Source organism: Rhinolophus sinicus, linkage group LG02, assembly GCF_036562045.2.
Source record: "Rhinolophus sinicus isolate RSC01 linkage group LG02, ASM3656204v1, whole genome shotgun sequence".
NCBI lineage: Eukaryota > Metazoa > Chordata > Mammalia > Chiroptera > Rhinolophidae > Rhinolophus > Rhinolophus sinicus.
The window spans coordinates 134,696,529-134,710,107 of record NC_133752.1 but is presented as its reverse complement, the minus strand read 5'-3'; the positions used below and the strand labels follow the sequence as shown (position 1 = coordinate 134,710,107).

Sequence of the window (13,579 nt, the reverse complement as noted above, 5' to 3'; positions counted from 1 at the left end):
GTAATATTTTTTGTGATATATCTCCTTGGGCAAGGGAAACAAAAGAAAAAAATTAAAAGATGGGACTACATCAAACTAAAGAGTTTATGCAGAACAAAGGGAACCATCAAATAAATGAAAAAAAGCTATCAATTGGGAAAAGATATTCACTAGTGATACATACAATAAGGGGTTAATACCCAAAATTTATAAAGAACTCATGCAACTTTATACCAAAAAAAATAATAAGAAAATAAACAATCCAATTAAAAAATGGGCAGAAGACCTGAATAGACATTTCTCCAAAGAAGACATAGAGATGGCCAATAGACATATCAAAAAAATGCACAATGTCACTAATTATCAGAGGAATGCAAACTAAAACCACAATGAAATACCACTTGACTCCTGTCAGAATGGCTATCATCAATAAATCAAGTGGTGAAAATCTTACCTCATGCACTGTTGGTAAGATTGCAAATTGGTACAGCCACTATGGAAAACCGTATGGAGATGCCTCAAAAATTGAAAATAGAATTACCTTATGATCCAGCAATTCTACTTCTGGGTATTTATCCGAAGAAATCCAAACACGAATTCGGAAGGATATATGAACCCCTATGTTCATTGCAGCATTATTTACAATAACCAAGATATGGAAGCAACATAAGTGTCTATCAATAGACCACTGGATAAAGAAGATGTGGTACATTTATATAATGCAGTATTACCTGGTCATAAAAATGAATGAACTCTTACCATTTGCGACAACATGGATGCTCCTATAGGGTATTATGCTAAGTGAAATTAGTCAGACAGAGAAAGACAAATACCATGTGATCTTACTTATATGTGGAATCTAAAGAACAAAATAAACAAACAATGAAAATAGAAACTGACTTATAGATACAGAATAAACTGATGGCTGACAGATGGGAGGGGGGTAGGAGGCAGGATGAAAAAGATGAAGGGATTAAGAAGTACAAGTTGGTAATTATAAGATAGCCACAGAGATGTAAAGTACAGCATAGGGAATATAGTCAATGACACTGTTAACTATGCATGGTCCCAGGTGGGTCCTGGACTGATTGGGGGGATCACTTTGTAAATTATGTGACTGTCTGACCAGTGTGATGTATACCTGAAACTAATATAAAATAATTTTAGATGTCAAGTGTAATTGAAATATAAAATAATAAAAATAAATTTTAAAAATGGGGATGATAATAGTATCTACCTCAAAAGGTTGTAGTGAGGTTTGGATAAATTATTATATATACTATGCTTAAAACTGTATCTCCACAGAGAAGGTGACCAGTAAATATAAATCTATTATTATTCAGACTTTCCCTCTCACACATAAGAGAAGTTTCATAAATTTATGTAAACATTTTTTATAGTGTAAAAACAACATATAACAAGCAAAAGGAAAAAAATCACCTGTAATCCCACTACCTTGAGATATTCATTCATTGTTAATACTGTGGTATTTTTTGTTCTTTTTTCTATGCATTTCTACATATATGCACATATACTTTCCCTCTTATGACTGAAAGCCTTTCGTATATCCTTATATTTTGACCTATACAGGCTCTTGATTTGAATGTTTTTCACCCAATATTTTAAAAAATTCATCTTTAATAGAAAAAAACATATATATACACAATGGAATACTATTCGGCGGTAAGAAAAGATGATATAGGAACATTTGTGACAACATGGATGGATCTTGAGAGTGTAATGCTGAGCGAAATAAGTCAGACAGAAAAAGCAGAGAACCATATGATTTCACTGATATGTGGTATATAAACCAAAAACAACAAAAGAACAAGACAAACAAATGAGAAACAGAAACTCATAGACACAGACAATAGTTTAGTGGTTACCAGAGGGTAAGAGGGGAGGGGGGTGGGGGGTGGGAGATGAGGGTAAACGGGATCAAATATATGGTGATGGAAGGAGAACTGACTCTGGGTGGTGAACACACAATGGGATTTATAGATGATGTAATACAGAATTGTATACCTGAAATCTATGTAATTTTACTAACAATTATCACCCTAATAAATTAAAAAAAAATAGAAAAAACATTCTGGCACTTCCACCTTTTCTAGATTAATCCCCTTTCAATCCATTCTCTGACAGAAGTTTTACAATTCTTCTAATTCACATCAACCCATAATCACATAAAGATTAAATTTCAAGTGGAAATAAATGTTCCCCTCACCATCAGCCAAGTTAGCAGATCTCTCCCCTAGAGACCCTTGTAACTTGGTGGTTGGTAGAGGAGGTGGATGGACAGAAAGGTTAGCCTTACCTGACTCGGTGGTGATAGGCAAAGAGAAAAATGTGTCTGAATAGAGTGGCTTTGTGAATTCTTTCAGGTCCTCATCAAATAGCTGTGTAAAAGCCCGAATGCTGATTCTGGAAAGAAAACAGATTTATTTAGGCATAAATTAGTGGCTGACCACAGTAGGGCTGGCTGAAAAATGTATTCAAGGAGAAACGGGGTAGGCACCTGTCAATGGGTAGGCAGGGTAGCATATGAATTATGGAATCAGACAGACCTGGGTTCTTTCGTTCATTCATTCATTCATTCATTCATTCATTTATCAAATATTTATGGAACCCCTACTGTGTGCCAGTCCCTGTTCAAGGAGCTGGATTTACTACAAGGAACAAAAATAAAGTCGCTAGTATCCCAGAACACTTTTATGGAAGAAGTCAGATTAAAAAATGTGCCAAATATATATTTTATGGTGATATGTACCATAAAGAAGAAAACAGCAGAGTAGGGGAGATGGAAAGCAATGGGTAAAGAGCATGTGGGACTGCTTTATTCAGCATAGTCAACGAAGATCTCCTTGATAAAAGGACACTTACACAGAAATCTGAGGAAAGGGAGGGAGGGAGCCGGGCCTGCATTCTGGGCAGGTACAAGGCTCTGAGGCAGAAACATACCTGCGTGCAAGGAGGCCAGAAGGGCTGAAGCACAGGAAAGGAGGGAGGGAGTGGTAGGAGATACAGACGGGGGCCTGACCATGTAAGACCCCAGAAGTCATGGTGAGGATTTGGCTTTTGTTCTGAGAGACATAGAAAGCCACTGGAGGGTGTTACCAGGATCACTCTGGCTGCTGCGGAATGGAGAATAAACAGAAGGGACAATGGCAAAAGAGCTACCAGCTGGAGGGTATTGCAGTAGCCAGATGGGGAATGCTGGCTTGGACCAGAATGTAGTGGTATCGGTAGTGACAAGCGTGGCATATTTCAAAGAAAAGAGCGGAAAGATTTGCTGATGGATGTAGAGTACGAAAGGGTGGAATCGAGGATGACTCCACACGTGTGGCTGAGGAACAACTGGAAGAATGGAGGTGCCATTTACCAACATCAAGGAAGACTGTGGAGGAGAACACTGAGGCGTTTGGGAAGATATAGAGCTCCATCGTGGGGCCAGTAATTCTGAGGTTCCCATTAGCACAGTCACATTGGTCAAATGTCAGTATTGTTAGTATTATTGTTATTGTGGCTATTGTTTTTTTTAATATTACATATACAAATGAAATTTTGCTTTGAACATCACAAGTAAAATTATGTATCTCCGCATATTTTTTGCACTAGGTATTTTCTAAAAAGCAATAGGTATATTTTGCACTAGGTATTATCTAAAAATATTTTAATATTATTGTCATTGTCATAAAAATTTACTAAACACCTTCATTATGTTTAATTGCTGGGTACAATGAGATACGTGTCACTCCTCTTGAAAACTAGGAAAACCATATCAATAAATAAGGCAAATAGTAAAAGAAGAAAGCATGTATTAAATTGTAAATGAGGAATACTGGAAATCGGAGGAAACTGCAATGGGCATAAGGAGATGGCGTGGCCTGGAGCACAGGGTTCCAAGTGGGGGAACAGTGTGAAATCAAATGGAAGAGCCAGCAAAGGGCCAGCTGGGAGCCGAATGGTCCATTAAGAGACTACAGTGATACTGTAGGCCAAGAACATGGTGCCCGGGCCTGGGGCAGTGGCAGTGAGAACAGAAAGAAGACTGAAGGGCATTGAGAGGAGGGATGACATAGGGCCTCGCCTGAAGAGGAGAAGGGAGGAATCAAAGATGGTTCTCAGATATGAGCTCAGGTCATTTGGGAGAAAAACGGCATCACCGATAGAAATGGGAGTTAGACTGGGGAAAGAGGAGGAGCTTTACTTGGGCTGTATTGGATTTGGAGTGACAGTGAGATCGATTTAGAATTCTTCAGCTGACATTTGGAGTTACTCCAGTCACCCGGACAGGAGAGCTGCTGAGGTGGCTGTCCATGTCCCCATGTGGGATGGTGACTGGAGACGAGCTGGCCCTAATTCAATAAGCAGGCAAAGTGCAGCTCTTAAAATACAGAATTGCAACCTCAGCCTGGATGCAAAGCCTACTGTCCCCATTACAGGGCCTAAGTCTCATGCTCTCTGGGTGAGTCACGTCCAGTCTGGAGGGCTGCAACTCAATTTCTGGGGACATATTTTAGGAAGCATTAGAGATCATTTGAAGTGATTGACCAGGGTGACGACAGAAAAGACTTAGAGGGACATGAGAGTTGATTTCAGATTTAAGGTTTAAGATCAGGTTTAAATTTAAGATCATTATTTTCCATCTTGAAGGGAAAACTGAGCTCAGTAGGATGAAGTAACAGAGGTGTAGTTTAGGAGCATAAAGTCACCTTCTAACATCTAGAGGACGAGCTGCCACATAGATGGTTGTTGAAGGGCTTTAAGCAGAGGCTGGAGGAGCACCAGCAATCAGGGAAGCTGCAGGACAGTATTGCTGCACCAAGTTCCAGACCAGCATGGGCCACCTCTTGAGTTCTTTCTATCTTGAGATTCTGAGACTGTAGGTTTACTGAGAGTATCAGACTTGGTTTATATGCGAAAACTTTTTCTAGTGTTAATTTAAATCCTATGAAAGTGAAAGGAAGACTCCTTTTTCCTTTTCTGTCTTTTTTAAAATCTGTATTTGTTGAACCCAGAAGTATCTGAGCATGTCCTGTAATAATGCGGAAGCAGTAACAGGCAGGGAAAATTGTTCTGACCCTCTATCACCTCCTTCTAACTCATGCCCAGGTCCAAGTGTGGTCTTATAAAATGAACAAGGTAATATTGATCAAGATAATACTGATCTCTAAAGACACTTTCCAAAGGTTGTATCAGGAATAACAGACTGTTGATTGAAATATTGTGAGATGTCCCCAAAAGGTAACCAGCAGTCAGCACATGTTAAGTGGGAAGGTGAGGAGATGGTGTGTGTTGCTAATATATTGTACCTTTGGAAATTTAAAGGAGTCTCTCTCATCATAAGCCTTTCTTATATTTGTATAGTGATTTGTAAGTGTGAAAGAACTTGTACAAACATGGTTTTATTTGATCGTATCCAACCGCTCCAATATAAGGAAGCTTATTGTATTACTTTAGTAGTTCAGAACTTGAAGCTCGGAGAGAATCCATGTCTCATTCAAGATTACCAAGAAAGCTGGTGAAAGAAAACCAAAGTCTGCATTTTCTGACTCCTAGTCCAGATTTCTTTCTTCTACTACCTCTTGGCTTAATTTTGGTTTAATAGCATTCATTTCTGTTGGAGGGATTATAAAAAGGGCCCAGGCTAGGGAGCAAAGGGTCTGAGGTCCAGTTCTCTCTTTGCCGCTGATTAGTTGAATGGTCCCTAAACTTCTTTATGCCTCAGTTTCCTCATTTGTAAAATAAAAGCATTGGCTATAACCACCTTGATATATTCTGCTCTGAAATTCTAGGATTCACAGGTGCAAATGCAAAGTATGAAATGGATCCAGATGAATAAGAACATTTAGGGACCCAGGAGGGAGACAATGACCTTGTACAGGTTAAAATTAGTGGGCCATCAGGAACTCTGCCCTGAGAACCCTTTCCCCAAATGGACACCACGGCCACATTCCCTACTGCACCACTTAGCAGTCATCCAGAATCCTGTCCCCTCCTATCTTCTTGGTCTTGTCTTCCCGGCTACCTCTTTTTAAGCCCCCCAGCCCTGCTTGAAACAAGACTATTTGCTCTTCTCTAAACAATCTGTGTGTTTTCACCTCTGCACGTTGACTCTTTCTGTTCCCTCCACCTGAATCTCCTCCTGTCCTTATCTCCATATTTTCAAATCCTTCCCTACTTTTTAATGCCCAGCGAACATAATACCTCCCATGAGAAGCCCTTGGAACCTTTACAGCATTTATTTACCTATGTCCCTCTTATGTCCTTCAGCATTTCTGCTAATATTTTATAGACATGTCTTCTTTCTCTTTGAAAGCATATATTAAATTGTTCTCATTATAAACTTCTTGAAGGCAGGCGCTCCACCCTTATTGATTTTTCTATCCCCCACAGCACCTGGCCAGGTACCTTTCACAGAGGAGGCCCATGTATTGAATATCTTATCAGTGTGATAAATATAATTATATGCATAAGATTATTTTAATGAATAGATTATCTAATAGTACCCTGGACACTTCACATGTGTGCAAATCAGAAAATTCTATAGCACAAAGTTAGAGATCATGTGGTTTAATTTCCTTCATTTGAGGAAAACGAGGTCAAGAGAAGCTGATTTACCTGCCCATGGTCACATTGCTATTCTATTTAGAATAGAAACAAAACCAAATCAGCACTTTCTTAATCTCTAAACTGCCTCTCACCCATCGTGATCTGCCCTTTCTCTTCCCATATGAAACAATATTAATTATACAACCGGATCATAGAAACAACGAATGGGAACACATAGTCGCTGACAAAGTAAACTTACAGAGTAGCTAAACTAGCATTTCCTATTTCTTTTCGATCCTAATTTCACCTTTTCTGTGTTCTTTCCTGTCCACCTATTCTCTCTGGAAAAAAGATGCCTGATCGCATCGAAGGTCTCCATGGTGCTTATCATCTTAAGGCGGGTGGAACTGACTGCCCTGAGCCAGGGTTCAGCAGCCCCCACACAGGAGGCCACTTAGCACATGCTTCTCCCTCATGCTTTGAAAGGCTGTGCCTCCTCTTACCGAGTGCTTTCCTGGCATGCTTTTCACAGGACTGAACCAGATGTATATTGAAGAAATACAGGAAAGCCGTGTCCAATAAAACAAATATGTTTAACCAGCATGAGCTGATTAAGCTACAATAAGAATGTGTAACTTTTCATAGAGCATCTTGGATCTTTCCCTTATTTGTTCACAAACATTTAATAAGCACCTCTTTTGTGCCAGGTACTTGCCATATTGTTTCATAATCAATGTCACGTCTATTTCCTCTGTTAGACTGTGAACTCTGGAAGTGTAGTGTGGAGGGTAGGTGAATAAACAAAGGGTTAAAAGCCAAAGGGTTAAATGAAGGATTGGAGAAATGTACGGACCGGGTGCTGTGGAAATAGAGCTGAGGGCCCAATTGCCCAGCCGTGGGTTGACAGGGGTGGTGTGGGGCTAGTTGAGGTTTGATCTGGCTTTTGAACTGTCTGAAGGAATTCATCAGCCAGATAAGGGAGTGGCAGACATCCCAAATATAGTGAAAAGAATGTGCAAAGGCTCAGAGGTATAAGAGAGCCATGTCCTATTCAATGGAACTCCAAGGAGTGAGGAGTAGCAAAAGGGCAGGGTGTACTTGGCGCAAGTGGTAGGAGACAAAGCTAGTGAGGCAGGCGGGAGGGGAAAGGTGAGAGCTTTGTGTGCCCTGCTCTGGATCTTCACTTGCTCCTAAAAGAGAACAGAAACCACTGGAAGACCTTAATGTAGAAAGGACATGACTAGGTTTGATCGATTCCCCAGGACAACTCCGTAATGTTTTGCAGATGAGAAAAATGATTATAGAACTGACATGCTGTTTACAAGGTAATGCTGTTTAAAAATGGCAGCACTGGAATTCAGATGCCAGGGTTCTCCCTAGGGCCCTGGCGGCTGTTATGGACAGGAAAGAATGTGCTGGGAGACGGGTAGGCTCTGGTCTAGATGGGAACTGTCTATAGCTTCCTATTCTCTTTCTCTGAAATTATAATGATGAATCATCATCACTCTTCTCTCATAAAGCAAACAACCAAACAAACAAAAACAGCCTCAACTTTCCAACTCACAAAGACAAAAAAAAGTCTCCTGGGGAGACTTTTGCTCAAAGTTTTTGGAGCTAAAGTGACTAAGGAGCTGAGGCATCTCTTGATTCTTATAGAAAATGAAGGATTCCAGTGTTCTGATCTCTCATATTTCTCCTTTGTTCTGTCTGTCACCTCTTTCAGATAGACTCAGATGGTCTCTTCTTGAAGTAAACATCATTAGTAAGCTTGCACATGTTTATTCTGGAGGTGCAACCTTGGCTGGGGGGGCAATATTATTTTTGTGGTGAGTCCTGGGCAGAGGTAGCTGCACAGAGATCCTGCCCAAAGTGAGCACTCAGTTTTAGGACAACCATTAACCTGACTTTGTTGATGAGGGAGGAACTAAGAATGCTTTCAGGTGTGATGTCAGGTCACTGTCTTCTTTTGGAGCTGATGGAAAAGTTTCTGTGAGACTCAGGGGTGATTCTCAAACGTTGTAAGAGTCAGTAAGACCTAGGCAGGAATGGTCACTGGCCCATAAAGAACCTGACTGGCTGCCATATGGGCTGGATATCAGCTCTGGGAATACACAATAGAGAAGGTACATCCTAACAGAAGTACTAATCTCAAATGCCTGTATCCTTACATCCAAGACACCAGCATAGGTTCTCTTTCTGTTGAAAACCCTGGTTTGGGATGCTATGTACTTCTGCTTATACCTGCTTTCTGGGGAGCACAGAGCAGACCACGGGCTCTGCTGGCTCCTGCAGTGGGGAGGGCCTGTTGGCTGCAATGCTTCCTGGGACCAAACCAAACAGCTGCTCCTGTTCATCTGCCATCTTAGGGTGAGGAAAGGTGCTCTCATTCATTCAGGGACTTTCTCTTCAAAGTCCCATCTGGACCAAAGAGCACTTTTGTCTTTTTATGCCTTAGAAGGTAAATAAAAAAGTGTAATTTGAGTCCTCACTAAAAGTGGAAGATAAAACCTCACATTTCTTGGGTCTCTCTAAACTCAATCTTTCTATTTGGACACTTTTACAATCGTTGACCTGGGAAATGATTTGACTTGTACTGAAGAAGTTTTAGGAGAAAGAACAATCTATTAAGAAACTTCAATCGTTCACATAATGAATTAGAGCTTTTGCACCGTGCTCAAGGTCCTTTTTACACATTACCCGTGAATGGAGGCAGGGACACAACTGTTATAAATTACCCAGGAAAATGTAGAGCGTACTTGTAACGTAGGTGATTAATCTATAGGAGTTCATGTGCATCAGAGGCCCAGACAGCTGAGCGCCCAGTAATGTAGCTTGTCCCTTCTAGCAAAATGATGGCAATACATCTAACCTGTAGGCAGTGCGTGGCTTCAGCGGTCCGTCACAGAATCTTTGCTGATTGGGATCACATTTTCCACCCAGGCTCTCCATCTCTGCTCCAAGCTTAATGTTAAAACTCTTGGAGTTGCTGTCAGGGCTTTCGGCACATTTGCTGGCAAAATAATCGGTCTGGTACACTCGAATGGAGGCATTCTGTCTGTATTCCAGGTAGGAGGGCAGAGGGTGCTGTTGTTCTGGCTTCAGCTCATCACTGCCTGGAGGGAGAAAACCCACAGTGAAGGACTGACTTTCTTGTGACTTCAGTGATTTCTGCCTTGGTTTCTAAGCCTACCCCCTCTCTCTGGTCATCCCCAGAGTGTAGAATCTGTGATCTCAAAGGATGCTGTGAAATTCTCCCAGTGAAATTAATTTTAATTCACTTTTTCTATAATAAATTATAAATAAAGTATATAGAAACAAAATTAGAAACACACACACACACACATATACTATAGCTACACACATATTACACTATCACTTTTTTAGGAAATAAAATGTGTGTGTGAAAGGGTACCTCATTAAATCAAATGATATCATGTCCTTAAACTCCAGAAAGTTGAACATTCCCCATTTTGAGAGTCAGTACACTCAATAAACTCTCTACCTTGCCAATAACCATTGTAGCTGAGCTTAATAAGGAAATCCCTATGACCAGGGAAATAGGGAGAAGATAAGAGAAATCAAGTCCAAGGTCAGAGCAGTTGCCCCATCAGCACGCTCCATGTGTCACACCCAGTCTGATAACTGCTTCCAGTACAGCTCTCTGTTATCTTGAGTACAGTATAATGTTGGCTTGAAGTTGGTTCCTCGTGCAGAACATTTCCCAGAACTCTTCCCCTGTCCACCCAGTCTGCTGTGTGTTTTGGCACTGCAAACCAGTTTTGATGTTGGATGGAGGAAAGCATAATTAGGAAGATAAATATTTATGGAGATCGGATGCCATTTACAAAGAACTTCAAGAATTGATATGGTAGGGTTTCATCACATCCTAGACACTTGTTTAATAACATTTACTCAAAATGAGATCTTGGAAATACTATCTTGTTGGCAGTAGTTGAAAAGGAATGTAGCCTTTAGGATGAGCATATATGCTATAAATGACATTTATGTGAGATGGAGTGTTATGTTAGATCACCAGGAGAGCACAGCCCATCTTCAATAATTGAAACCACATGGCTGCTTTCTGGGGTACGACTTCTTTTTTGCCACTGCCTTATATTCACATAGTAAAACATTATCTACATTGCAGCCTACTTAAATCTAAAGTCTCTGCACAGTTCACCAATTTACCTGTAATTATGAGGTGTGAGGAAATCTGGGATATACCATGACCCTTGAAGTTATTTAATTAATTATGCATGCCCAGCTTTAGTACAATTAGATAAAATGTAAAAGCACATAGACTGTAAGATACCCAGTGAGACTAAAATACTGCTCAGCTCCAGCATTTGTCAGGTTGAAAGTTTCCCATTGCCCACAAATGGGTTAAAATAATCAAGGATGCTTAAGAAACTCATGTGAAGCACCTTAAACAATTTTGAGAAGACATGCAAAATATATTAATGCCATTCTAGACACAAACATCTATTTTGGAGAAATAACACACACGACCTCCATTTCAAATACACTTACAGACATGTGTGCTCCCCAAATACTCCTGCAGATGGTTTGGCAAATGCTGACACATATAATAAGCTCTAAAGATCATACGTAGTGTTTGCATGGAATATTGTTATAACTATTACCGAGTATTTGCCTGGTCCATAGGAATTAGATACTAAATAATTAGTAGACTAGAGAATGAAATGTTCTATTGAAAATTCAGTGGAAAAAGGAGGAAAGCTTTTCATGATCATTTTTTCCCCCTCTTTTAAGCTTTTGAATATTTTTGTGAATTGGTGGGTGGTTTGGGAGTATGTGATTGGTTGAGGTATTTGAGACAGGGAAGGGGGAAGACAGTTGAAGCACATTGCTGCTTAATGCTAGACCGAAAGAGCAGTGAAGAAGACTGAATGAGTCTATCCATGCAATGCACTTCCAACAGTGCCTGGCACATAGTGTGGGCTCAATAAATGATGGTTGTTGTTATTATTGTTATGGTTGCTATTATTATTATTCACCCATTTAATCATTAAACCCAGCAGATAATAGTCTTTAGTGCTGAAAGAGCCTTTAAAGAGCTTTTTGTTACATCTCCCTGATTACAGTTTAATGTTGGCTGTACATTAAATCACTAATCAGAGATAGAGTGAATGATATAAAAATTAAGTTTTCTACTCTTAAAAACATGTCACAGAAGGGGCCCCCTCAGTGACCTTTGAGAAAGCAATCGTGTGTCTTACAGTTGAGTGAATTCATGACCACTTACCATCAGCCTCTCTCACTACCACTGTGAAGTACTTCACAGCTCCATTGGTGTCGCTGAACCAGCTGCAGTTGAAAGTAAAGTTGATGGAAGATTTGCTAATTAGCACATCCTTTTTGTTCACACGAATATGTGGAGGTGGAGGAGGAGGGCCTGGAAGAAGGGCGGGAAGGAACGAGGAAGAGTCACAACGCTGCTTTTACATATAAACGATCAGCAAAATGGTCTCTATTCACTTACATCAGTGTGTGCGTGTGTGTGGTTTGTATGTGTGTGTAAAGCTTATAATCAAGAACAACCTCCTCTTCTCCTGAAGGGAAACAGACAGAGGAAGTGATCTGCCAGTGACACGTTAAACAGAATGAAAGAGGCAGCTCCTCAGCAGGATTTCCTGAAGTTGTAGCATCAAATTGCTTCCAAGCTCTATTATAGCTCTAACTATATCAGGCAAAGTGATGTATTCAAATAATAACTCATTTAGGTACTTTAGGATCATTTAACTCGTTTGCTGCCAGGAGACTTTACACAGAGAAATGTTTCCATCTCCCAGAGCCTTTCAGGTCCTCTTCTCTTAGTGACGACACGACATGCCAATGTGGAAGTGAACTGTAGACAAGTAAATAGCCATGAGGGACAGGGTAGAGAGAGGCGCATAATGGGTGCACACCTCCAGGGTCACTTACGATCTATCATTGTGATAGTACTGTCTTCAACCACCTCGCTGGTCACGCCAGCTGACTGCACCTTGATGGACACCAGGTACCGCTTATGGGGCACTAGCATCATAATATTGAGCAGAGATTTTTCTTTCTCCAGCTTTTTGGAAAACTCAACTTCTTGAGTGTCCATTTTCCGGCATTCGATGTTATACCCGTCAAAATCAGAATCAGGAGGGATCCAAGAACAGGCAATGGCCGTGGAGTTCTGAGGCCGGCAATGCAGGTTTTGTATCTTGTCTGGTTCTAAAGGAGAGAGAGGAAGGAATACTTTTCACAAGTCTGTGAGGCTCTTTTTTTCTTTTTTTTTTAGCTCCTTTGGGTCCAGATCTAAATAAATAATTCCCAAATTCTATTTGGATTGTTTTCTGAAGAAAAAAATTCCCATAGTTATCTAAGGGAATTTCTGCATGCCAGACCTCACTTTGAGAAACATTAAAAGTCAAAATGCTGTCCCTTTAGAAAATCACCAGGTGCCAATGTGATTGGAAACACAAATGCACATGTGGGCACTGAAATCGAGTGGCAGAAGTCACAAAGAGCTCAAAAGTGCAGCTTGGCCTGCCTGAATTTAAATTCTGTTTACCATCTATGCATTCTTGGACAAGTTACTTTAATGTATCTGTGCCCCACCTGTAAAGTGGGAAAATGAAGATAACCAAAAATCATATGGTTATTGTGATGATTCAATGAGTTGAAACATGCACAGCCACCCAGAACTGTGGCTAATATAGGCATAGTAGCTGCTCAGTAAATGCTAGCTCTTATAATGAGAAAATTAAGAAATGGAATTGCTGACTTGTTACCTCTAGGCTCTGGCTTCTGTCCCCCTCTTCCATTTTTTGCCTGTCCCTCCCTGGTCACATACTATGGCACTGAAAACGCTTGTGGTTCCCCATGTACACCACGCTGTTCCATGCCTCTATGCATCTGGTCGTTCCATTTCTTCTGCTTGACAGTGTCTGACCCAGCTGCATGCCCACCGTCTCTAATTACATATGCATTTATGAAGCTAAATTGTATGACTTAGATAAGTAATTTGTAAATTTTAATTTTAGCAGCCGAG

General features: G+C 40.4%; 1 protein-coding gene across 4 annotated transcripts in view; it reads right to left on the bottom strand.

The window, feature by feature from the left end:
- PTPRB (protein tyrosine phosphatase receptor type B) overlaps positions 1–13,579 on the bottom strand; it is a 123,375-nt gene that overhangs the window by 28,679 nt on the left and 81,117 nt on the right. For all 4 annotated transcript variants that reach the window (XM_019748966.2, XM_074325419.1, XM_019748967.2 and 1 more), the window contains 4 exons: positions 12,481–12,759; positions 11,801–11,950; positions 9,404–9,647; positions 2,297–2,403 (listed from right to left, as the gene is read on the bottom strand). In XM_019748966.2, coding sequence (XP_019604525.2) covers positions 2,297–2,403; positions 9,404–9,647; positions 11,801–11,950; positions 12,481–12,759 — 780 coding nt within the window. The remainder of the gene's footprint in view (positions 1–2,296; positions 2,404–9,403; positions 9,648–11,800; positions 11,951–12,480; positions 12,760–13,579) is intronic.